General features: G+C 45.8%; 7 protein-coding genes across 7 annotated transcripts; 4 read left to right on the forward strand and 3 right to left on the reverse strand.

Annotated features, from left to right (window-relative positions):
* Positions 1-289: 289 nt before the first annotated feature.
* N7532_003394 (uncharacterized protein) lies at positions 290-1928 on the reverse strand (the record flags this gene model as incomplete). The annotated part of the gene is made up of 3 exons (XM_056615888.1): positions 290-1495; positions 1543-1833; positions 1896-1928. 3 exons carry the CDS (start codon positions 1926-1928, stop codon positions 290-292), a joined length of 1530 nt encoding a protein of 509 aa, XP_056476245.1.
* Positions 1929-2098: 170 nt separating this feature from the next.
* Positions 2099-3272, forward strand: N7532_003395 (OST3/OST6 family protein; the record flags this gene model as incomplete). Its single annotated transcript, XM_056615889.1, has 4 exons — positions 2099-2443; positions 2520-2617; positions 2676-3031; positions 3091-3272. The coding sequence occupies 4 exons, from the start codon at positions 2099-2101 to the stop codon at positions 3270-3272; spliced, it is 981 nt and encodes a 326-aa protein (XP_056476246.1).
* A 383-nt stretch (positions 3273-3655) lies between these two features.
* N7532_003396 (uncharacterized protein) lies at positions 3656-4420 on the forward strand (the record flags this gene model as incomplete). The annotated part of the gene is made up of 1 exon (XM_056615890.1): positions 3656-4420. One exon carries the CDS (start codon positions 3656-3658, stop codon positions 4418-4420), a length of 765 nt encoding a protein of 254 aa, XP_056476247.1.
* A 613-nt stretch (positions 4421-5033) lies between these two features.
* N7532_003397 (uncharacterized protein) lies at positions 5034-5315 on the forward strand (the record flags this gene model as incomplete). Its single annotated transcript, XM_056615891.1, has 1 exon — positions 5034-5315. The coding sequence occupies one exon, from the start codon at positions 5034-5036 to the stop codon at positions 5313-5315; it is 282 nt and encodes a 93-aa protein (XP_056476248.1).
* Positions 5316-5484: 169 nt separating this feature from the next.
* dbp3 (RNA-dependent ATPase DBP3) lies at positions 5485-7059 on the reverse strand (the record flags this gene model as incomplete). Its single annotated transcript, XM_056615892.1, has 2 exons — positions 5485-5641; positions 5708-7059. The coding sequence occupies 2 exons, from the start codon at positions 7057-7059 to the stop codon at positions 5485-5487; spliced, it is 1509 nt and encodes a 502-aa protein (XP_056476249.1).
* A 404-nt stretch (positions 7060-7463) lies between these two features.
* On the reverse strand, positions 7464-9609 carry N7532_003399 (replication factor A subunit protein RFA1; the record flags this gene model as incomplete). Its single annotated transcript, XM_056615893.1, has 6 exons — positions 7464-7557; positions 7613-8511; positions 8576-9116; positions 9169-9259; positions 9322-9473; positions 9566-9609. The coding sequence occupies 6 exons, from the start codon at positions 9607-9609 to the stop codon at positions 7464-7466; spliced, it is 1821 nt and encodes a 606-aa protein (XP_056476250.1).
* A 366-nt stretch (positions 9610-9975) lies between these two features.
* Positions 9976-12599, forward strand: N7532_003400 (ubiquitin-specific protease UBP14; the record flags this gene model as incomplete). Its single annotated transcript, XM_056615894.1, has 6 exons — positions 9976-10003; positions 10061-10128; positions 10188-10328; positions 10387-10663; positions 10716-12396; positions 12452-12599. The coding sequence occupies 6 exons, from the start codon at positions 9976-9978 to the stop codon at positions 12597-12599; spliced, it is 2343 nt and encodes a 780-aa protein (XP_056476251.1).
* Positions 12600-21159: the final 8560 nt, after the last annotated feature.

Genomic DNA, 21159 nt, shown 5'->3' on the forward strand with positions numbered 1-21159 from the left:
CCTTTTCCGTCTAATCCTTGATCAATCAACACGATCTACCACATACTTCCCAACACGTACCAATATGCATAGGTAGCTAGCCCATAGTTATACATATAACACTCTCTCTGACAAATCCCCGGCCGTACAATACGAACAGAACAATGAAGTAGAACAAGCCGACAATAGATATGCGGCTACAAATGCACAAGGGAATGAATGAAATTAGGCTGCTCAATGCATTATTACTAGTACGCACAAGACACCCAACGCTAGAGATCTAGACCAACGCCGCAAGCTCTTTTGTCTGCTATAGCCGCTTGCGATCCCTCTTGAGTGGTGAGAATCCCACCGGCGCACCGAACCCAAGATTGCGAGGCAATCGATCGCCGGAGGTCCCAGGCACCTGCGAGGACGCAAGCACTGAACTTCTCCCGCCCCCGAGACCAAGGCCAAGTTTGCGGCCGGGATTTTTAATCTCGAGACTTCCATCTTCCTCGTCATCTTCGAACAGTTTTCGCTCCCTCTGCGTGCCAAGCTTTCGCTTCTTCAGTTTGGCTTGACCTTGCTCCACTGGAGGCTCTTGAGGCTCGTCCATCTCTTCCAAAGGTATCTTCTTCGCCGGGCGACTAGCCGACTTGCTCTCTCGTGCCTTTGGTTTGCCTTTCACAACTCTTGGGAGAAAAGCCTGCGCAGAGGTAGAGCACGATGGGTCCTCGGGCGATGAGCGCTCGTCCATAATGTCCTCCATTCTTTTGCCCCTTTCGGCTGCCGTGCTGTGGTCATTTATCGCTCGCCGCGATTCCTGTTCGTCCGCTTCTGAGCTCGTCGGGGAGTGCCTCGGGGCCCCCGTACGATTGAGGAATGGAGTAATGGAAAAGGCTGATTTATCTCCAGGTAGGGCCGACTGCCTTTTAATTTTATCCTGCACCCGAACAGCCCCAGGCGTGGCAATGGTCACGCCATTTTGATAGTCTGCTCCAGGACCAGGACGCTGGAGAGGCACCGTCCGTGACCGCGACTCGGTAACCTCATCCTCGGATTTCACATTGCTACGCCTCTGATGCTGGGTTTCGTGTAGTGTGTCTTTGGACGTTCGCAGTTGTTTCTTCAATGTTTCGATTCTTCCCTCGAGGATTGATCTCTGACAGTCCCACTCTGCACTTTGCTGTCGGCTGTCGCGTTCTTGCTGCTGCTTCGCTCGCTGTTCTCGAGTGAGTTCCCCTTGCAAGTCCTCTATCCGGCCCGAGAGTTGAACTATCTCTGCAGCCTGCAGAGAATTTTTTGCTCGTGTACGCTCGTGGGCGTTCTTCTCATTTTCTAGCTGAACTTCAAGAGAATTCAGCTGCCTTTCAAGCTCCAGTTTTTCAGCCACCATCGTCTGAAACGATGAGACTTGGTTCCGATGCCGGTCAAGTTCAATCTGGAGTTTGGAAAGCTCCTTGGACAGCTGGAACTTCTCCGTAAGAAGACTACTGTAGTCGGTGGATGTGTTGTTCAAAGTCGAGAGTTCGTCCTAATACTCTTTAGTACACAAATCATGTACTGAGGGTCAGCACTCACCTTCAGCTTCGCAATCTCGTTCGAAGATAATTGGGCATGAGTATCCAGGCGATCGATTTCCTGAAACGCCCCGTCCAGCTGTTGGCGAGTTTCCCGTTCCGTCTCCCTAGTTCCAAGCAAATTCTCGCGGGTATGATCGAGTTGCGATTGTAGAGCATCGCACTCGAATCTGAGAAGCAGATTCTCCATGCGCCTTGCGCGATCCCTCTCGGTATCTAGGAGGCGTGCGGAATCAGCCAGGGCCTTTTCGTATTCTTGTTCAAGACGCGCTGTTTTGATGGACATCTCGTACTAGTGAAGTCAGCGGGACGAGCCTCTCTAGGGCATATAAATGGAGACAGAAGCAGACATACCTCGATTGAGGGAGCCTCTGCGGTAGTCGTCATGATCAATTGCGTGCGACATGTACGAGTTGAGTGTTTGGCGGCGGAGGAAGCGCGCGCGGGTTCCGCTTTGGGGCGGGAAGGCACTTACGTAAGGGGCCACCTTGCACCCCGAGCTATCTGGTCTCTCGTCTTCCAGCAACCTCATTTTCACAGCTTTTTGTCATGCCATCATGAAGCCCTGGAATTCGCTCATTTTGTGCTTCTCGCTTCTCTCCGGCGTGCTCGCCACAAAGCCCTCTGTGGACCGATTCGAGAAGTATCAAACTCTCTCTCGCTCCGGACCTGTGGGCCTGGATAGTACTTCTTTTGCGGAGCTGACGACAGCTCCGCGAGATTATTATGCCGTTGTTCTTCTGACGGCGCTGGATGCACGATATGGGTGTATCATGTGTCGAGAGTTTGACTCGGAATGGGAGCTCATGGCACGGAGCTGGAACAAGGGCACCAAGCTTGATGATTTGAAGGTCGTCTTTGGAACATTGGATTTTGATCATGGCAAGGCCGTTTTCCAAAAGGTATGTTCTTATCTGTATCTTGGCTGGAACCATTCATCGTTTCTTGAAGGCTGACGATCGCCGTGGCTGCCGATAGCTCATGTTACAAACCGCTCCCGTCCTGCTTCTATTCCCTCCGACCATTGGGCCATTCGCCAAGTTGGATGCTGAGCCCGTGAGATATGACTTTACCAGGTAAGGGATAACATACCCTGAATGGGAGATCAGAGCTCTAACTGTTTTTCAAATGCAGTCCAATTGGCGCCGAGCAGCTCTATTCCTGGATAGGTCGTCACCTGCCCGAAGGGCCCAAACCTCCTTTGGTTCGACCGGTCAATTACATGCGCATCGTCTCCGCGATCACGATTCTGATGGGCACTGTGACTCTCTTCACCGTCTTGTCTCCTTATGTGCTGCCAATTGTGCAAAATCGCAATCTTTGGGCCGCCGTCAGCCTGATTGCCATTCTGTTGTTCACCAGTGGACAGATGTTCAACCATATCCGGAAGGCCCCGTATGTCGCAGGCGATGGCCAAGGTGGAATCAGCTACTTCGCGGGTGGATTCCAGAATCAATTTGGCATGGAAACCCAGATTGTAGCCGCTATTTGTAAGTGAAATCACTTATCGCGATCAAAGCCATTCTTGTTCTGACTGTCATGATATTAGACGCCATCCTCTCTTTCGCAACCATCGCTCTTGCGTTGAAAGTCCCCCGGATGGAAGATGTTAAAGGGCAGCAACTGGCTGTTTTGATCTGGGGTGCTGTTCTATTTGTCACGTATAGTTTGCTCCTCAGTGTCTTCAAGGTCAAGAACGGGGGCTATCCATTTTACCTTCCCCCGTTCTAAGGTACTACCTTTAACCCCCATGCGGTCTTATCTGCCAAATTGTCTGGCAATGCATCACTGCTTGTGCTTCTGGTAAGATCTCCCGAAGAGTGCCGGAGCCTGATTTCGATAAGACGTTGCGCTGGCTACAAACCGAGCTCCGAACCCTGTGTGCTGTCGCCGGCGACACCATGTATCCATTGTACAATCGTAGATCAATGAATAGCGAAAGTTGTCAATTTAGCCCGTGTCTATCTTGAAATTCCGTTCGACCCCGGATGTGTTCGAGTTAATGTACCAGAGTAGACTACGTAAGCGCGTGAGCGGTCAGGCGTCCAAACTTTTCGGAGATTAGCAGCCACCTCCCTTCCTCATTCGGACACGCTTCCACATCCCCCTTCGAAATGGCGCATGCCAAGGAGGACCACGCCAGCGATGGCCATCGAGAAGTGCTCGCGTCATCTGCAGCGGGAACGACTTTTCTAATCATGATTCAATTGGCGTCCAGAATCTTCACCTTTGCCTCCAACCAGCTCATCTTGCGCACGCTGTCCCCCGTTGTGCTTGGAATTGCAGCTCAACTGGAGCTGTATCAAGTGACCATTCTATACTTCTCCAGGGAAAGTATGCGTATGGCCATTCAAAGACAGCCATTGGTCTCCGGTCCTCCCTCAACCAGTAACAAAGCCGACCAGCACACAGAGACCGATCAGGACAAGCAATCCCTCGCATCTCAATCGGTTGTCAATGTGTCTTATCTCAGTTTATTCCTCGGCATCCCCTGTACTGCCATATTCACCATGCTTTACAGGTATTTCGCCCCGGCAGAGGCACTGTCGACTCCTTTATTCACTGCTAGCGTGACTGTGACTGGGATTGCATCCCTTGTGGAGCTGATGATTGAACCGTTCTTTGCAGTCATTCAACAGAACATGTGGTATGACAAGCGAGCCACAGTAGAAATGCCGGCCGCCTTTCTGAAGAGTCTAGTGACATGTTTCACCTTTCTCTATGCCTCTCGGCTTGGTCAAGACGTTGGTCCTTTGCCCTTTGCTTTGGGCTACTTGAGCTACTCTGCCACTCTCATCTTCGGCTATTCCTGGGTTTTGCTTGGAAGCCCTTCGGTACAGCGGTGCTCGTTTCTACCTAAACGTATTCCATCCAGGTAAGGGGTCCTTGAATACGCAAAATGAGGGCTCGCAAGCTAATCATGCGCAGTGTCACTTCAGGCTATGTCATGGGCCGATTTTCTCGCCGATTGACCTCGCTAGCGGCAAGTGTATTCTTTCAGTCCTTGGTGAAACATATCCTCACCCAGGGTGACTCGATGATGCTTGCAGCCATGTCCAGTCTCGAGGATCAAGGGATCTATGCTCTGGCATCTAACTACGGCGGGTTGGTTGCACGTATTGTCTTCCAGCCACTGGAGGAAAGTAGTAGAAATTTATTTTCTGCACTTCTCACTCAAGATGGTTCAGGAAAGCGCAATGTTGATCAACTTCGCACGGCCAAGGCCCATTTGGTCAGCCTCTTACGTGCTTATCAACTCTTGTCGGCCCTGATTCTCCCTGTCGGCCCAATGATGGTTCCTACGATATTGAGTCTCTTGGGGGGGATCGATGGACCTCGCCAAAAGTCGGCAACCTACTATCCTTGTATTGCTACTATATTCCGTTCCTCGCATTTAACGGAATCACCGAGGCGTTCGTATCCTCTGCCGCAGATCCGCGAGAAATTCGCATTCAAGCGGGCTGGATGGGGGCCTTCTCTGCATGTTACGCTATGGCAGCCTACGTTTTCCTAGAAGTGGCATCTATGGGTGCCTATGGACTTGTTCTGGCAAATATCGTGAACATGACGGTGCGAACCGGATGGAGTGTTTGGTTCATCCAGTCATTCCTCCTCAAAAATGGGGATGGTATCGGCGCCAATGATCTGAAAATCCAGCCTGCTACTTACGTCCTCGGTGTAATGGCATCTGTGGCCCGTCAAAGGTTGTCTTGTCTGCATAAGGGCCTTGTCCCTGCGATCACGTTTAGCGGGGCTTACATCCTCATAATGTGAGTATGACAAAATCGATATTCTTTTAACTCTCTTGACGAACCTGGCTGACAAGTATCATTAGAATCTATGTGGAAAGAAAATATATCATGCAACAATGGACGGCTCTTCATCAAATCGCATCCTCCCGTGCCAAAGGACCCAAGGCCGACTAGTCATATGATTCCAACTCTCAATCATCGAATGTAATCTTGGTGGCTTTCTTGTCTGTGCCAATGTCTTTGAAAAATGCACCGTAAGCATCGTGCTGCTTCTTTTTCACAGTGGTACCGAACTTCATCAGCTCCTCCGGCACATCCTGCTTCGCCGCCTTGAGAACGTTGATCAATCTAACAAAGTCAGTATGATCTGAGGTAATACACATACACCTGTAGACATTATATAGATAAACTTACCCGCCGGACAATCCTTTGTCTTGTTCAGTAAACATGGTAATGGCGTGCCCCTCGGCACCAGCTCGTCCTGTTCGCCCAATGCGATGCACGTAGTCCTCAACTGTCAAAGGAAAGGTGACATTGACCACCAACTTCACAGCAGGGATATCAAGACCCCGAGCCGCCACGTCAGTGGCAACTAGAATGGTAGCAGCGCCAGTCTTGAAAGCTTCAAGATTTCGGAATCGATCTGACTGGTTCAGATCGCCATGGATTCCTGCGACCTTGAAGCCTTTGGCATTGATGAGTCTCTCCACTCGAACGGCTTCTTTCTTGTACAAACAGAATACAAGAACTTTCTCGGGGTTCTTGCCCCTCTGCGACCGATTGAGGATCTGGATGAGCCGGGTCTCTTTGTCTCGAGGATCCACGACCTCGACGTCTTGCTTGATCCTGGTGTTGGCACGAGGGTCAGCCGAAGGGTCGCCGCCGATAGTGACGGTGACCGGGGAGCTCATGAAAGTTGACGCCAGATCACGAACGCTGCGAGGCCATGTTGCGGTGAACATGACAGTCTGCCTCCTTGAGACCGGCATGGGCTGGATGATGTCCTTGATGTCCTGCTCAAATCCCTTGTCCAGCATACGATCGGCCTCATCTAAAACAAGGTACTTGACCTTTCCCAGATCAACTGAGCCGTCGTTTTGCAGGTCCTTCAACCGACCAGGGGTGGCAACCACAATGGCCGCCTTCTTGAGAGCTTCTCGCTGATCATCTTTTTTCACACCCCCATAGATGCACGTAACGCCGGCCTTGGCGACATTTGCGAACTTGACAAGTTGGTCATAAATCTGCATCGCAAGTTCCCTGGTAGGAGAAATGATGACAGCGGTTGGTTGGCAAGGCTTCTTGTTGTGCTTGGACTCTATCAGTTTCCTGAGGCATGGCAAGCCAAAAGCTAAGGTTTTGCCACTTCCAGTCTCGGCAATACCAATAACATCACGGCCGGCAAAAAGCAATGGCCAGGTAGCAGCTTGAATGGGAGTCGGCGCGGGGAATGACTTCAATTGTTCATACAGGTCGCCATCGCACGGGGGCAAGTAATCGAAAGAAATTATCGGGCGGAATGCCGGTGCGTCCGTAGCAGGATCAGTGAACTTGATCACTTTCTCGGACAGATATTGATCGATTTCGAGCTGGGGAAGAGCCATAAGAGCCGACGCCTGGGAGTAAGCAGTCTGATCGGTACATGAGCTGCCATTGTCCTGGTTTGATATGGTCTTGTCTTTTTTGTCTTTGGAGTGCTTGTCCGATTTGGGTTTCTTCTGAGGCCGCAGCTCTGTCGACTCAGCGTTGTAGTTTCTCTTGCCCATATCAACTAGATTCTCCCTGGTGACAATGGTATAAAATTATAAAGGAGTGTGTTCCAATGTCACGAAATATGGAGCCAAAAAAAAAGGGAAATTTTCAAATATTGCCATGCCTTACCGTTTACACCGCCGGGAGACACGGTCTGGCCGTCGGGCGGTGTGGAATGAAGATGGGCAGCATAGGAAAAACCGCTTGACATAAGCTAAGCTACAATAGAACGTGCGCAGGTTTGGAATTGATCAGTGGCCTTTGCTACTGTATTAGAATACGAAAATTGATTGTTGACTTGCAACACGATAAGTAATGGTTGCTCTGTGGATAACACCCAGGAGGAAAAAGCATGAAATCAAGTACGTAGGCAATAATCAGAGAGACGCACTTCACTAGTCGGCGCATCTGTTGGAACTTAGTCCATGCTGTAAGAGCTGATGATATCAGCAAGGCGGGAGGCTTCATCGGAGTAATTGATTGCCGATGCGGATGACACCTGGTATCGAACTCTATACGGTTTGTTAGTAATGAATTCACTATGGAGAACAGACTTCATGGACATACCGTTGCTGATCACCAAAGGTGTCAATCTTAGCTCGGCATCGGAAATTCCAGGTACGGCAATTGGCTTCCTGGAATACTTCGCCGAACGCGATGGGATCATCCTCACGAAGCTGCATCAGATCGTCCGCCGACATTCCCATGATAAGCCGTCCAGTGTCGTCGAAACAGCTGAGCCAAAGCTGGCCAGTGTGATCGCTGACGCTAAGCGGCATGATGTAGCGGTACTCTGGTTTAGGGTGGGTTTTGTCGCACATTTCACAACGCCACTGGCCAGGGTCCAACTCGGTCACCTTTTTGTTGCACCGCTCGGAGAGGCAAGCGGGATAGCACCAAGTGGCATCCTGCTTGATAAAAACAACAGTAGCTTTCAAAGAGAAGTAGTCCACCTGATCAGACATCCCCAGCTGCTCCTCGCGAACTTGTGCAACTGTCTTAAGTCGATCAGACTTCATGTTCGAGTTCGTGGCATTTGAAACAGATGCATGAGAGGTGAAAACTTCGGTTCTGCCTTGTGCATCATACCATCCCTTGAGGCGATGGGCCTCTCCAATATCCGGGTCAACAGTCATTGACCCTGAACTGAGCAAGCTAAGGCTGCGCCCGCCGAAGTCAGAAACCTTAACGCCTTTGAATGCAACGACCGATTCCGGGGAGACGTTAAAATTGACAGCAGTTGCTCCCCAGATGGTGAGGCGGACAGAAAATCCGGTGTTGTCGACCAGGCTGAGCTCTCGTTTGTCATAAGGCTTGCCGGTTCCTTTTGAAACGATCTGCGAAGGTTCTCCAATCTCTTTGAGGACGCCAATAACATCGGTAGTCGTGTCCTTCTCCACTGTTTGCAAGTCGCTGATGGTGGTGAAATTGAAGCGGATTTGGGGAACATCATTTTGGTTCTCGGCCTGTCATTGAGAATTAGTTCCTGGGTCGTTTTGCAATGACATAGGATAGAGATACTGCACTCACCTTTTCGACCAAAGTATCACGCTCAAAAGTGAGCTCATAGTCGTTGTTGAGGTTTGTGAACTGCTTCTTTGCAATCTGCACCCGACAAGGGCTGGAGATGTAGTACACACTGCCTTCCTGGAAAAGGTCATAGAGCATATCACACTGGTCATTAAAACCAGTTGCGCGGATTTCACCGCTATCGTCGAGCAGGTTCACGCTGAAAAGCTTCCCTTCGCCATTCTTGTTATGCCAGGTTTTGATGTTGGACTTACTCGTGCAACGAGCCTTAATGGTCCATTTGTTGTTGTACGGGGAAATCGCCTCGATGGGGTGTATGGATGCGTGGGCAGAAGACTGGGGTCCTCGCATCGGCTGTGCGCGGTTTTGCTGTTGAGGCGACGGGCCGGAGGGCTTCGAGCCGTAAAACCCATTGCTCGAAATTGTAGTTGGCTGGGTCTTTTCCTCTTCATCCGCCTTGATTTCCAAAGGCTTTGGCTCTCCAATCTTTTCTGCCTCGCCTAGCTCCTTGATCACTTCCAAGTCAAGGATAATCAAGATTCTCAAATGCCATTAGTAATGAACAGAGACCAACAAGCATACTAGGGACTCACTTTTTACCCTTAACCGAGTTGGCCTGGAAGGATTTCAGTTGAACGAAACATCCTTTGCGCAAGGATCCGTCGGTGACCACATGGTTGGCCTCTTTCGCGTAGTTAGTAGTTGGCCATTTATCGACAGTGGTATGTGGGATTGGTATTACTTACGGGTGGCAAGCATGGTTTGGACATAGTTGGAAATGTCACTGAAAACCGCTCGGTAGCGCTCTTGGTGACCAGGTTGAGGAGGCAACGGCTTGATTTGTACACATTGAACAATAGGTTGATCGACCTGAGGCTTCGTTCCATCGAATATGGCACTGTGAGGGTATGTTAGCTCTCGGTCAGCGCTTTTTTTTTTGCTCTCTGGCTTTCCACTGAAAGAATGTCAACAGCAAGTTCAAGAACGCACCTCAGAGCCCCGACAGTAACATGAGACGCTGCATCTAAAGCCATCGTCAATGATTGTTGTTTCTTTAGTAGTGACTGACGATATGCCGCTGGATGAACGCCGGGGGAGGGAGGTGAGAATGGTAGCTGGGCCGCGACGCGTGACCCAAGGAAACAACGCGTTAAGTGGTTAGTCATGTGACTAGGTGTCTTCCAACCCCACGTATATTAAGTAAGCATTTGCCCCACGTCGATATCCAGTAGCTCCTGCCTTGTTAGACGTCCACTTTTCGTGCCCACCTTAGCATTGCTCTTTGACTCCAATTGCACCTTTTCCCATCCTCGCTCTTATCAAAATTCTCTCGTCACTTCTATCTACTTGTCTACGATATCTGCTCGAAGTGACGGTGCCAGCGCCATCAACCTTGCAAGATGGCTTGCGACCATTCGGAAGCTCCAGGTTGGTGAGATGATTGAACATCGTCAATTCCTGTGATTTGCTGACGATCCGAACTAGACCTAAAGCCTCCCGGGCCGTTTCAGGCCGTTTATAGAGAGGATTGCACTCAGTGCTTCGACTCTATTGTGAGTTCCCACCCTTGTTTGACGCCAGGCAGTTCTCTGGCTAACTTCGTCGGATCCAGGATGACGAACTCGGCCTCAACGTGTGTCTACACTGTTTCAACGGTGGCTGTGCCGGAGATCGAGATCATGCGCTTCTTCACTATCAACGTACTGGCCACCCAATGGCCATGAATATTCGAAGAACCCCTAAGCTGGTCCAGGTAAGCAGGCACTCTACAAGAACATTCACAATTTTGTTTCTAACTCAGTGATCTGTAGCGCGACGAGCCCCCGCCGAAAATATCGAAGCTCGCGATTGCAGCTGAGACCGAGGAAGATCGTTACGATATCAGGACATCAGTAGTCTGCTACTCATGCTCTCAACAGGATGTGAATAAATCATGCGGCAGGCTCCCTGATGTCATTGATGGTATTATGACTGCAATGACCTTCTCAAAGCGAGAAGAGGTGAAGGCTTGGGAACAGGAGTTTGTTCCTTGTGAGCATACTCTGTGCCTGGTTCAACAACAACCACCCGAGAACACAGACGACAAAGGTAACTACCTACTCAATCTGGTGAATTGGAATAATACTGATATGAAATAAAGATTCAAGCCAATGCTCCGCTTGCAACCTGAAGGAGAACCTCTGGCTCTGTTTGGAGTGTGGAAATATCGGCTGTGGACGAAGTCAGTTCGGTGGAACCCAGGGAAACTCGCATGCGCTCGCTCACGCTGACTCGGCATCTCATGCCGCCGCTGTGAAACTCGGCTCTATCACTGCTGAAGGCACAGCTGATATTTATTGTTACAAATGCAATGAAGAACGCACAGACCCGGAACTTGCCAGTCACCTTGCTCATTGGGGTATCTACTTGGCTGGGCGTGAGAAAACAGAGAAGAGTTTGATGGAGATGCAAGTCGAGCACAATCTACAATGGGAATTTTCCATGACTAGTGAGGATGGGCGGGAGCTATCTCCGATCTTTGGCCCAGGCTTTACGGGTCTCGCCAATCTCGGAAACAGCTGTTACCTTTCTAGTACCCTACAGTGCATCTTTTCTACCCAAGGGTTCCAGGAGCGCTACTTTCACCCTTCTGCTGAACCGCCTCTTTCTGATGCTCCGGCACAGGACCTTGAAACCCAGTTGAGAAAATTGGCAGACGGTCTTCTCTCGGGCCGCTACTCTCGTCCAGATCCGCGTGTTGTTGCATCCCCGGGCGCCCCTGAAGTTTCACATCAGAAAGGGCTGGCCCCGACTATGTTCAAATATCTGATTGGACAAGGTCATGAAGAATTCGCAACTATGAGGCAACAGGATGCCTTCGAGTTTCTGCTTCATGTGTTCAAGTCGATCAGTCTATCGAAACAGTCTGACGACCGAGCCAATCCCGTCCAGCATTTTCGTTTCCAAGTGGAGCAGCGACTTCAATGTCTCGACTGCAAAGGGGTTCGCTACAAAGTGGATGAGCAGGACAATATTTCCGTTGTGGTTCCCGCACGTCGCATTTCGTCAAATGAGACTCAGTTTGAGGCTGTGACTCTGACGGAGTGTCTTGATATGTTCACTGCGGAAGAGCTTGTCGAGCTTAGCTGCCCTGCATGCGCCAGCAATCACGGCTTTTCTAAACGTTCGCTCTTCAAAACGTTACCGAACGAACTAGCCGTCAATGCCCGCCGCTTCGAACTGATCAACTGGGTTCCCACAAAGCTAGACATTCCAGTGGTTGTTGGGGATGAGCCCATCGATTTTGGGCCTTATCTGGTCAAGGAACATGATGAGAACGAAGAGCTACTACCCGAAGTTGAAGAAAAGCCCTCGTTTACTGCAAATCCCGGTATTATGGATCAGCTTCTGAGCATGGGATTTCCTTCGCCAAGGTGTGAAAAGGCCCTTTATGCGACCGGAAACGCAGATCCAGAGGCTGCCATGAACTGGCTCTTTGCACACATGGAGGATCCAGACATTGATGAACCTCTGGTCCTAGAGGGCTCAGCTCGTCGGACCGGCGACACGGAACAGGACGAGGCCAAGGTGACTCAGTTGGGTGAAATGGGTATTGAAGCTGCTCGGGCTCGAAAAGCCTTAGCCGCAACTGACGGTGATGTCAATCGAGCTTTGGATTGGGTTTTCACTCACCCAGATGAAGACCTCGATGCTGAAACTGAAACCCACACCGGTACTAGCGATGCTCTGGCTCAGCAGGGCCCTCCTGGCCATGACACACTACCGGCTTTCTATCAATTGCGATCTATTGTGTGTCATAAAGGCACATCTGTCCATGCGGGGTGAGGCTTTTCTGTTTTTATTTCCTTTTAATAGACAATGCTGACGGCTTTTTAGGCATTATGTGGCTTTTGTTCGCAGAGAACTTCCTGGCTCAGATAGTGGTCTTTCATGGGTGATGTTCAATGATGAAAAGGTCGTGAGGTCAGAAGACATTGAGGGCATGAAGAAAACAGCCTACATGTACTTCTTTACTCGAGTCTAGGATGTTGATGATTCCGATGGCTTTGAATTATTCGGGTGGTGGCATGTGCTAAGGACATCTTATGAGCGAGAAAGAATACCAGTCCACAAGGCCGCGAGGCCGCTGAACATGACATGAATAGATTTAGTCACTCATCTTCTTGTTTCCTTTTCTATTTCCCTTTACGCTGTTCTGAATTCCTACACTAATGAATTTTTCATTCCTTCACCACTAGATTTAGTTATAATAGTCACCCAAAGCCCCTATCTAGGATTTTATCTTCAATCAAGTAACAAAGTCACTTAACTTTGGAGTTATAGTAGATATTCTTATATTATAATATTTCTTTGGTACGTACTTGGTATACAAAGGCCATTATATAACTATGATGCAGAGAGAACAGCCAGGTTGGTTGGCGCCAGGTGACTAGGTGGTAGGCAAGGGGGACTTTGGTAGGATACGTGTATTCTCGTAAAACAAGAGTAACGCTTGAAGAACTCAAGCGTATCGGTCTCTAGGTGAGGGATCTAATACCCATCATAGGGGTTTGACCGCTCGTTCTGACTCGGTTGTGCACACGATTCTGCCATGCATCTAGGCAGGCAGTAATGATTTCAGTGGCTTTTTCCTTGACATATAATTAATTTACGAATTAAGCTGAGGATATTTTAAAATATAGATGATGTCAGCATTCGGGGTCTATGACAAAGCGAGTCATGTGCTGGACCCTAAATGACGTGGAAAGATAAGATGGGTGAGAACAGATGATGAGATTGAGAGAAACTGTCTCTCAGGGTCTGACTGAATATCTGCCTAACTAACTAACGGAATCAATCTTGTATAAATAGACTAAGATAGAAGCAAACAGGCAGACAGACACAGTAAGAAAGAAGCGGGGTGAAGCTCGTATTTCCCTTTATCCACGGGCCGACTCTCTTCTGAGTTTTAAGTCCCAGTGAGCTGATCAGAATTACATCACAGCCTTGGAAGTCAGGTGTTAAACCACTTTGAATTCCAACAGATAATAATCTATAATTATATCTAAACTTCTGTATATATTTTCTAATCCTAACTTAGGCTTATCCCTGGAATATATATTATACTTTGTTTCATTACGTATTGAAATCTTGAGAATTATTGTATGTAACTATATAACCTATTTAAGGTCATTCAAAAGTTGAATATTTTATTAGAAAGATTTATAAGCTATAAATCTATTATGAAATTAAAGATACCTATAGTTAATATAAATCCACTGTATTAACTAAGAATTCCCACTAAGTAGATATATATAGACCGAACATAGAAGAAATAACGCAAACTCAAGTTGCAAGTGAAAAGGGGGCACGAACAGGGGTGGTTCGATACATTAAACGCCATGCATCTAATGTGGCTTCAATATATTGGATGCCACTCATAGGGAAGGTTCAGTATTTAGAACTTCGGATGAACTATCGGCCGTCACTCCCAAGGGGTAATCACGTGTGATTTCCCGACAAAAGCTATAATGTGGGGAATTTCAGGATTTTGAATATAATATATACTTTCTAAAAAACATTCTTTATAATCTAAATACTATTAGACAATATGTAAAGAGTATATTTGATATATTACTATGACTCGATAATCGTAGTGCTGGACCCTAAATGAGATGAAGAGATAGGTGAGAACAAATGATATCAAGGAAAACTGTCTGTCTCCCTGACTATTTAGGAGATTATTATTCTCTATAGTCATCCTCAGTAGTTGAATAAACTAGCCTATTCCATGATTGTAAGAACTTCTGATACTCATTATTTGTGGTAAAGTGCTGCTTTGTATTTTGTGTCACGTTCTTATTAATGTGCCATACAAAGTAGATGCGCATATTGAGAACAAACAACTTTAATTGCACCTAATAAAGCAAGATCTCTATCAGTACAACGCACTGGATTGAAAGGTAAAGGGTTAAATAAATGAGAAAAAGGTCCTTAATGCCCAGATAGAGCTTTCTTCCTGTTCATTATGCATAAAACAAAGGCAATACTAAACGTCGAGTTTGATGGTAATGTGCCAATAATATGGAATAGAGGCATATTATATCGGTTCGTCTTATAAGTGCAATCTAGCACAATACCCTATTATATTTGTTAGCATATTGAATTGACTTTGGATGTGCAAACATAAAGAAAAGGATATGGCCTTCACTATCTTGTTTAATAGCATATTTCGAAGAGTTTTCCTGTAACATCTTTAGCAGATATTCAAGGGGAGTATTATTACCAAGTTTTTGTCTTCGTAATGCACTCCGTGCATTATAGATATCACGAGGTAAAACTAAGGTCAGTGCTAGGCACGAGGTTTTGAGTTAACTTCGGATAGACCCTGAATCTGTTGACATTGTTCCTCTGTAAGAGTACGAGCAGTAGGATGACTTATCAAACTATCAGCAGCTGTATGATTGTGATCCGGATTTTGGACCTTTAACTCCCACTTATCATCAGAAGTCCTTCTCCCATATAGTTTGAATGGACAATTAGTCCGTCGTGTGCTTGTCAATCAGCGTTTTGCTCGTTCTGGAGCATCCACTCGGTCATGGTACGTCCCACCTCGATCACAGCCTAGATAGACCTGTCTATTTGCAGTTGATCGGATAATAGTGATTGCATAGCCATGTGCGAGAGTATGCTGATGAACGGAGGCAACTAGCAGCTCTTTGTTATCAAAAACTTGTTCAACTGGGGGTTCCATTGCTTTGAGGGAAGTAGTGGTAGGAAGAGGAGAGAAAACAAAATCAGGAATGCAGTTGTCATAGTATTTCAGATACAGATCACATGATATTTTGTATTATATAACCGCGTGTATTACATAATTTGAGATGTCTATCAATTCCAAAAAAAGATGTAAAATAACAATTTAAAAAAAAGAGAAATATACTTTGTGAATTATCTAGATCCATTTTATACATAATTATATTTCGAGTTTCTACGATTAGAATTTTTTTTTAAAGAGCAAACTGTTACGATAAAACAATCTTGTAATAAACTATATATGTAAGTTTTATGATCTTCCATTTATTCTTATATAGTTAAGTTATTAATAAATACAATTAACTATCAAGAGATTTTTAATAGAGAAATTCTCATGAATAATACCATTAACCTTTATTCATAATTAGAATAAAATATAATTTTCCATTGACTTTATTGTATTTAGCTAGAAAGTATAGAAAAATAAGCTTAAAATAGAAAATTTAAGTCTTTTTTTATAGACTTTTAGTATATCTAAAAAAAGCTCTATAAAATGCTGTCTCTATCTATAAAACTATTGTTTCTACTGTAAATATATAGTAAATCTTAAGTATTTATATATTATTTATACTAATGATATTTATCACTCTTTTATTAAATTTGTGAATATATAATAGTAGAAAAGTAAATACATATAACGTCATCGGTAAGCGAGCGCCGCACCTAACCACTACCCTACTATATTATAACTATTTTATCAACCATGACGCCTTGATATATTCAAATATAGCTATTTTTACATTGATTGATTATGCCCATATTCTCTGCACCCACCACATCTTGGTTGGCTGCGTGTAGCGCGCTCTGGAGCTGACTGAGCGGTCAGAACTAGCTGCTCGGGCGGTGGTTGAATAGGCTGATTTGGCTGATTTGGCCGCTGAATCAGCTCTTGAACTTCTTGGACAGTTAGGCCACCATTATTAGCTATTCTCCTTGTTGATCGAGTGCGCTTTTGCTTCTCTTTCTCATTTGCGGCGCGAAATTTTTGGATTTTTAATCTCAGGAGTGCAGTCGAGTGCATCTGAATCTCGCAGGCTTTGATAACTTGGTGGATCTGCTGATTTAAAGGACTCAGTGGGCTTTTTGAACCTTTTTTTTAGTAAAGCTTTGATCGAGGATGCTTGTCGATGTAGTTGGGTTGTGGTTTTTGGTGTTTTTGTGGTAAAGACGCTTGATCGGCTACTCGGTGGTGTAGCTGTTGTAAGACGAATATTTAGCTTCTCGAGCACGCGCTCTGGATTATACGGTGCTAAACCGGCTGCGGCGAAGCTATTCTGAATTGTATCTGATTTAAATGTGCCCGCGCGAGCTTGGGGGTAAAGCTGCGAGGAAATCGAGTTTATCGATATAGTTGATTCCGAGACGGATTTGGTTCTCGATTAACTTGCTATATGAGCGCTGTAAGACTGCAAAACACCCGATATCGAGAGTTGTAAAAGATGTGAGGAATGCGGCGGCATACAGATTGGAATGATATCGTTCTGGGCGCAGATTTGATCGAATTGTGCTGTTAAATGACTGCCGTGTCCGTCGAGGACTAAAAGTTCGATATTTCCCTTTTATCCGACTCGTTGTAGCCGGAATAAGGTGTTTTTGAGCCATCGAACGCCTATCTCATCTGTTGTCCACCCGTTTTCTGAGACTTCGAAACGCCATTCTTCTGGGAGATTATTGTACCATCCTTCGATGAGATTTTTTCCTTACAGATGACACAAGGTGGAAGCGTCCACCCAGATGCAACGATCGACTTGATTACAGTCACCCACTCACGATTCCCTGGTTGTAGAACTGCTCTTTTGCCATAGTATTCACGTCGTGTGATAACTTTTGCGCTTGATGTAAGACCCATCGCGAAGCCTGTCTCGTCGAAGTTAAAGATATGCTCGTATAGGACACCATATTGAAGAATAACACGCTGAATGCAGTTAAACCACTCGCGGATAATCTCTGCTCGCATTTAGCACGCTGAGAGTCCTATCTGCGTGAGAAATGTGAAGCAAGCTCTGGGTTGCGTTGGGTATAGTTATATACCCATTTTTGACCGACTTTCCGGATTTTTGATGAGCCGCGATTCGCGAGTAGAAGATTCGCCATCTCTCGTACGGTATTAGGCCTAGGCGCTACTCCACGTGAATCCATAGAAATAATCGATTGCTTAAGAAATTGTTCTTCGATTAGGGATAATTTATGGCTATTGGTGTTCGTATCGACGCGATTTCGATGGCCTGTAAGGCGAACGGCGGAGTGTTCGGTCCGAAACAAAAAAGAACACGTGCAGCTTCACGAATAGAGCTGATTTATTGCATTTTGATAGCTTCGATAGCTAATAAGACCCTGCCCTCTTGGTCAAGAGATTCTCAAACCGAATCAGAGCGTTTTGGTGGCATTGTGGGCGGTTGAATATAGTAGGTGCGCGGAAGTGACACGTTTTTGGTTACGTGTGACGCTCGTTTACCGATTACGTTAGCTAGGATAATAGGATGGATATTCATAATAAGAAGGTAATAGGAAAATAGAAAAATAAACAATATATAACTAGTAGAAAATTCAAATACAAAGAACTTATAGACATATATTATAGTTTTTAGATAGAAAGTAGCTGATATTCTTCTAGTCTCTTCTAAAAACCAATAGAAATAACTTTACCCTTTAATTAATAATATCTGAAAAGCTAATTATAGTTAGTTAACTATAGGACATCCTAGATTATAACGTAATATAAGATAATCTATCTCTCTAGAGCCTCTAAATAAACACTATAGTTAATCAGTGTAAATTCTATAACTTTTACGTCTATCTTTCTTATAGACTAAAAGTTTTTAGTATCGTTAGATTTTTCTATATAATTGATTCTTCAAATTCTTCATTAAAATTATACTAAACAAAAGGATCCTATCCATTTTATATATAATCTACTTCTCTGCGAGAGACTAGAGTATCTCTTTTTGAAAATATATGACTAACCCATGTAATATATCCCTATCTAGTATAATATCTGTTTATCTACAAAATATAATATACATATCATAAAGGAGTCAGTTCTTATCATTATAATTGACTTATCAAATAAGACCTAAAAGTTTCTCTAATTATTATAAATCTTAGACCAATTGTCTTCATAATTAGAGACCTTGTAATTCTCCAAGGGAAAAAGTATAATTGTTAAAGTTCAGTATGAATAGTAGTTTAATATATAACGTAATCGGTAAGCGAGTGAGACATGTAAGCGAGTCAGACAGAAACGCGATCGCGCCCCAACGCGTCAACATGATCATTTCAAATACCCACCATGCCCCCAATTCGCAGTCAAAATTCACGAAACTCTATCGAGCAGGAGGGTAGGATCCAGCTCGCCATACAAGCCTATCAGAATAAAGAAATTCCTACAATTCGCGAGGCTGCGCGCCGATTCCAAGTACCTCACGCAACTCTTCATCGTCGATACAATGGCCAAACCTTTCGCTCCGATACCCGCGCCAACAATTATAAATTGACTCCTAACGAAGAGCAATCGCTTCTACAGTGGATTCTTTCTATGGATACGCGTGGATCAGCTCCCCGACCTAGTATGGTGAGGGATATGGCCAATATTCTGTTAGCAGAGCGTGGTGGTCAGACTGTTGGAACTAAATGGGTTTACAACTATACCACTCGCCACGAAGAGCTCAAATCGCGATATTCTCGACGGTATAATCACCAGAGGGCAAAATGCGAAGATCCTCGTATTATTCAGCCATGGTTTGAGCTTGTACGACGCACAATTGACGAGAATGGTATCCAACCTGAGGATATCTATAATTTTGATGAAACTGGCTTTGCAATGGGGCTTATAGCTACTGCGAAAGTGATCACAAGAGCTGATTACTACGGTCGGAGGTCAGTTCTACAGCCAGGGAATCGCGAATGGGTCACATCGGTTGAATGTGTGAATTCAACGGGCTTTGTACTCCCACCATGCATTATCTTCAAATCGTCAAAGTACCAACAATATGCATGGTTTGATGACCTACCCGACGATTGGAGAATCGAAATCAGTGAGAATGGCTGGACTACAGACGAAATTGGGCTTCGATGGCTAGAAAAGCTATTTATCCCTGCGACTACTAGTCGTACTAGGGGTAAATATCGAGTACTAGTTCTCGATGGCCATGGCAGTCATTTAACCCCCAATTTTGATCGATTGTGCGAGCAAAACGATATTATTCCGATCTGCATGCCTCCGCATTCATCTCATCTACTACAGCCTTTGGATATAGGCTGTTTTGCCCCTCTAAAACGCGCATATGGGAGATTGATTGAACGCAAAGCACGGTTGGGAGTCAATCATATCGACAAGCTTGATTTCCTCGCGGCATTCCCACAAGCTCGCAAAGAAGCCTTTAAACCAGAGACTATTCAAAATGCATTCGCCGCAGCTGGTTTAGTACCATATGATCCCAATCAGGTCATTTCAAAGCTTGATGTTCAACTTCGGACACCTACCCCCCTAGGCAGTCGACCAGGAAGCCAATCGAGCGCGTGGAGCCCTAAAACGCCAGCAAATCTCAAACAATTGAATCGACAGGGCTCTTCAATCAAGGCACTGCTTAAGAAACGTTCGCAAAGCCCTCCGACGCCTACGAATAAAGCTATTGATCAGCTCCTCAAGGGCTATCAGCAATCATTGCATTCTAATGCAATCCTTCTAAAGGAAGTCCGCGATTTACGGGCTGAAAACGAGACACAAAAGCAAAAACGCAATAGAACGACTAAGCGCGTAGCTCATACGGAGGGTTTTACGGGCCAAGAAGCCAGGGAGTCGATGAACCAGGCTCATGAAGCTCCTAATACTACCCCCGCGGAACCAGAATCGTCAGCTTCGCAGCCACGTACACGGGGCCAGCGGGGATGTGGGATATGCAGGCTCCCAGGACATAGAAGAGAGACATGCCCAGATAGGTCTAATAGATAGAAATTTGAAATCAATGGCGTTGGTGGTTTAATAAATTGGTTTGAAATAGTAGTAGCTGGTTTTCTGTCTCACTCGCTTACATGTCTCACTCGCTTACCGATTACGTTAGGTATTATAGGATAGTTACAATAGAAGAGAGAATATTGTGTTGAGATGGGCTACGACGAAGCGCTGAATATTGAATGAGGGCCTGCTAGACAAATCGACCTTAATTGAATTGACAGAACTTGACTGTATCAAACTGTCTACATGCGATTCTGGGGGTATTTATCCCCGAACGGGCGGCAAGCCCCTGACAGTAGTAAAACCCCCACAATCGGTCTCGATCGGTGCTCTTCCATGAAGATCCCCCGAATGTAGAATATAATGGCGGCAAGAGCGCTTGAAGCGCATATCAAGCTCAGTGCCTCCGGTTTCCCTGGACAGGCATGCCGATAGAGGTTGGAATTGAGGCATCAATTTGGTGCCTTATCCTGGAACCTCAACAAAATCTTGTTACTATTAAATTTTATTGCAAGGACTAAGTAAAAGATATTATATTATTGTTAAAATTATTGTCTATAAAGATTAAAGAGATGTTGAAGAGATAAGATATGAAGTCTTACTAAATTAATAATAATAGTAGTATTCCCAGTGCGAAATTAAAAGTTGAGTCCGGTCATCAGCTGGCCAATCATCCCTACTGCGGCTCCGAAACTATGGGCTTGGTGCCACCATGAGGACGACCAGAAGCACCCAAAACGCAGCATCGAAATGCCTGCACCTATAAGAAAGGATACGTGAACCAGGGGTGTATATAAGTGCGCAGGTATTCAGACAGAACCCACAAAATTTGGTACTA

This window comes from Penicillium argentinense, assembly GCF_028826775.1.
Source record: "Penicillium argentinense strain IBT 30761 chromosome Unknown utg000004l_segment0_segment0, whole genome shotgun sequence".
Taxonomy (NCBI): Eukaryota; Fungi; Ascomycota; class Eurotiomycetes; order Eurotiales; family Aspergillaceae; genus Penicillium; species Penicillium argentinense.